Consider the following 4,836-nt stretch of genomic DNA (forward strand, 5'->3'; position numbering starts at 1 on the left):
TCACCCGAAACACCATATAAATTGATCAAAATTACAGATAGTAAGGTCAGATGAGCATATTCCTGCTTCCTGAGCATTGCAAGTGAGTCCAATTCCTTCAGAATCAAGAGCCTTTCCAATTACTGATAAAATTCTCCCACACTGGGTACTTGTAAATGTAGCATCTCTTTTTAAATCCAAGCACATCATTTTGGTTATATCTCCCTCAAGTTTCGATAACCAATTTTCGTCCTTTTCCATCTTAGCTGTTAAATTATTCTGCTCTATAACTAAATCCTCTTTCTCTTTGTTTAGTTCCTGGATTATTTCATCTTTCTCTCTCAAACTTTCCAATTTCTCCCTCTCTAAAACCTCCTTAACTTCCTCAATCCTCCTTGCCTCATTCCTCCTTAATTCTTCACACCTTGCATTCAACCTATCCTTCTCCTCCTCCAACCCCGAAATCCTCATTTGTAACCCCTCAACCTCCTTCGCTTCATCCTCCAACCGCGCCTTCTCTTCCTCCAACCCAAAAATCCTCATTCTTAACCCCTCAACCTCCTTCACCTCATCCTCAAACCGCGCCTTCTCCTCCTCCAACCCCGAAATCCTCATTCTTAACCCCTCAACCTCCTTCACCTCATCCTCAAACCGCGCCTTCTCCTCCTCCAACCCCGAAATCCTCATTCTTAACCCCTCAACCTCCTTCGCCTCATCCTCAAACACCGCCTTCTCCTCCTCCAACCCCGAAATCCTCGTTTTTAAACCCTCATTCTCCACCCTCATCTCCCTTATCCTCTCACCTTGTCCTAACGTAACTTCCTCCAAAAGGGTACCCAATTTCGACTTTTCCACCATTAACAACCCAATTCTCCTATTCTTCTCCTCCAATTCCTTCAAAACAACCCCATTTTTCCTATCAATCTCTTCAATTTCAACCTCTTTATCCCTCAAATTCCCCTTCAAACCCTCAATTTCATCCCTCGAATTCCCCAATTCTTTAACCAACCCCTCCCGCTCAATCTCCCAAACCCTAAGCTTCTCCAACAACCCGTCATACCTTCTCGCACCCTTCTCCAAATCATTTCTCTCATTACTCAACTCCCTCGCTAAATCCTTACTTCTCATCGTTCACCTCAGCTTCCCTCCCTAATCGGCGACGCTCTTCCTCCCACGTAATCTTTTCAGTCTTCATTTCACCGAGTTCCGACTCGAATGCGCCGTATTTATCCCTCAAATTGGCTATAACTTCATCTTTTTCTCGCCTTAAATTCTCCTCTCTCGCCATTAATTCTCTCTCAGCTTCCTTGAACTCGGATTCCTGAAATGACGACCTCAATGCGTGTATGATGGTGGAAATTGAAGATTGCTTCATGGAATTGACGCTCATTATAGGTCACTGAGAAAGAGAATTCAAAGAGTCATGAGATCATTGTTGCGTTGGGTTTAAGAGTCGCAGTACCACAATAGTATTCTGCTTCTCTATTTGACAATAATGAGTAAATAAGAAATAAAACGTGATGCGTATAATATAAGTAAACTAGATAAGGTCCCTATCATGCACGGTTGTTTTAATCACTTCACGATTTCTTTAGATAAATTAATTTATAGAATAAAAATATAAAAAATAAAAATAAAATAAATTGCTTAGTATCCGCTGTCGGAAGCGTTCAATCAAAAGAGCGAGGCAAATAATGATCTTGTGCAATAAGATAGATAAACGGTTTAGTATCCCTTTAAATTATGTTTTATGAAAAGGGAAAAAAAAATCATAATCGTAATTAATTTCTACTCCCTATAAATAGTCCATACGTAATTAGTTGATGTAGATGGATTGATTCATTACATTACTATTCGGTTACAAAAATGAAGAAAAGACATACTATATTGGACTTTTAAATATACAATTTGAACAATAATAGTGTGGTCCATTTATTTAACTGAATTATATTTTTGATAAATTTCTCAATTTATATAGCACAGAGATAAAAAAAAAAAACTATTAATCGAAAATTTTGTAAATTGTTATAATCCCTCTAAATTATGTTTTATAAAAAAAGGAAGAAAATATAATATTAATTAATTTCTACTCTCTATAAATAGTCCATACGAAATTAGGAAATGTAGACGAATTGATTTATTACATTTCTATTCGATTTATGAAAATGAAGAAAAAAATCATACTATATTAGACTTTAAAAAAAAAAAACAATTTGAACAATAATAGTGTAGTCCATTTATTAACTGAATTATATTTTTGACAACTTTCTCAATTTATATAGTATAGTGATTTCTTTAAAAGAAATATAAATTGAAAATTTTGTAAATTGTTTATTGATATTTAATCAAGATTATATTCATACAAACTATTCCACAAAAATTACATCTTCTTAAAAAATATTACATTTATTTTCTTATTATTCTAGTGTTACTTGTGTATCAACATAGGAAATTAAGGGTAAATATTATTGATCATTTATATGGTTGACAAATACAAACCTTTTTTTAAATAACTTCCTTAAATAAATTATTCTAATTCTTTTTTTTTTAAAAAAAAACAAATAAATACTAAGGACACGACAAAAAATGACACGTGGCATTGCTGGTGTGTCTTTTAGTATATAGAGTTATTGATTGATGACTTCCGTTGTGTCAATTTGTCGTTATAGCTTCCTTGTGAAGCCGAGTTATTTAAGACTAGTAATTCTAACCCGTACCGAGTGATCTGACCCGAATAACCTAATTCGTTATCTGAACTAAATTTGGTATAAATATGATCCAAAACCTGGCCTGACTTGACCTGATCCAAAGAGGAGTTCACCCAAAATTGACACGATACTTGAAGTGACTTGACCTGTACCCAATCTGAAATTAACCTGATAGCTAAAGTGACTTAACTTGAAGTCGAACAAATACCCAAAGTGACCCAACCCGAATTGACCCAGTACCTTAAGTGACCCGAATTGATTATAACATCTACAATTGACAACAAAAAGAGAAATTCCACATGGTGGCCCTCAAGATCCACATTTTCTATTTGGAGGGAAAAAAACATATAATTCGTGAAATAATTATGGGAATTTTGTAATCAATTTAGGGGTTTTTAATTTAAAACTCCATTTTTATTTGGCTCACCAATATATAGGTCATGTTTGGGGGAAAGCTGAAAGCTAAAAGCTGAAGCTGATTGAGTTAGCTGATTTTGACTAACTGATTTTATTAACTGATTAGACTAACTTATTGTATTAGTTGATTGTCTGTAAGTGTTTGGTAATTAGCTGATTTCTTAAAGCTATTTGAGTATGTAAAATGACCAATAAGGACATTGGCATATTTAATTGGAAAAATTGGTAAAAATAATCCCAACTTTTGCCCGTTCGCTCAAAATAATCCCAACTTTGGATTATTTTTAAATAATCCGAACTTTGGGGGCTATTCGCTCAAAATGATCCCAACAGGTCACCAATCTGTTAGAATAGATTAAGGTGACATGTCACCACGTGATTGGTTGGTTGAAAAAATAAAAAAAAAACCAAAGCAGCCATCAACCACAAACCCCACCTCCCCACCACTACCAGCAACCCCATTCCGGAGCGCTTATCCACCAGAACCCACTCCCACTCACACCGCCACCAGAACCCACTCCAGCCTGTCAACGACCCTTCCCGGCGCCCCTTTCCTCAAAACCACTAATCTCGTAGCCTTGATAAAAACCCAACCGAAATCCCTCCCCACAGCATAAAAAGCCCCCAACCGCCCATCCCCCACCATCGGAACTCTAGCGCTAGGGTTCCGATGGTGGGGATGGGCGGTTAGGGGTCTTTATGCGGTGGGGAGGTAGTTTAGGGATTTCGGTTGTGTTTTTGGGTTGCGGGATTTGTGGTTTTGACGGAAGCGGTATCGGGGAAGGTGGTTCCAACGCGGGGGAGGGGGTCTTGGCGCAGTGGGCTGGGGGCCGGAGGAGGAGTAATGTCGGATGTGGGTGGTGGAAGGGTTGTCGTGGGTTGTAGTGGTAGGGATTTTTGGTTTTCGTTTTTTTTTAATTTATTTTCAACTAATCAGGTGGTGACATGTGTCACTGAAATTCAAAAAAAAAAATTACTTCTTTAATAGGTTACCAGTCATTTAGGACCGTTTTGACCAAATAATCCAAAGTTGAGATTATTTTGAGCGAACGGGCAAAAGTTGAGATTATTTTTACCAATCTTTCCTATTTAATTTGAAAGCTCAATTATTAAATAATAAAATAATTATTAAACAAATTTACATGCTATGTATACATATAATTGGACATATAATTTTATTAATGAAGTTGTGAGATCATTTTTTATAGGAAAATTGGCTTAAAATATATACCAACTATCAACGGTATGTGCAAAATAATACGAACTCAACTATTTGTTTTAAGCGGTACCACCTTTTGTACTATATGTGGAAAATAGTATGCTGGTCACTGAAAAAGTATCGCGGGGAATATTCCGTCTATATTTATTATTATTATTATTATTATTATTATTATTATTATTATTATTATTATTATGTTTTGTTATTAATTTTTCGTTTTCTTTTCAAAATACATATGAAGTATTATGTTAAAAATTTTCTTTACAGTATCCAAATTAATTTCCTTTACAGCCCTTTGTTTTTTTTTATTTTTAATTTATTTTTATTTTTGTGGTGAATGTGGGGAAATTTTTGAATTTTGAAAGTAATTACATCAACATTTTTTTTAAGGAAAAACTAATTATATCAACATAATAATACATTTAAATACCCTATTTACTATTGTGTGATTGTAGCAGAAATTATTACAGGTATTTTGAAAAGAAAATATTTAGACACATATTGACAATTTAT

The 4,836-nt window shown here is 35.0% G+C and overlaps 1 protein-coding gene across 1 annotated transcript; it reads right to left on the minus strand.

The window, feature by feature from the left end:
• LOC110717225 (golgin subfamily A member 4-like) lies at positions 1–1,255 on the minus strand. The gene has a single exon (XM_021895878.1). It carries the CDS (start codon positions 1,105–1,107, stop codon positions 1–3), a length of 1,107 nt encoding a protein of 368 aa, XP_021751570.1. The 5' UTR covers positions 1,108–1,255.
• Between the last annotated feature and the right edge of the window lie 3,581 nt (positions 1,256–4,836).

The sequence above is a fragment of the Chenopodium quinoa genome, unplaced genomic scaffold, assembly GCF_001683475.1.
Source record: "Chenopodium quinoa cultivar QQ74 unplaced genomic scaffold, ASM168347v1, whole genome shotgun sequence".
In the NCBI taxonomy this organism is placed as follows: domain Eukaryota; kingdom Viridiplantae; phylum Streptophyta; class Magnoliopsida; order Caryophyllales; family Amaranthaceae; genus Chenopodium; species Chenopodium quinoa.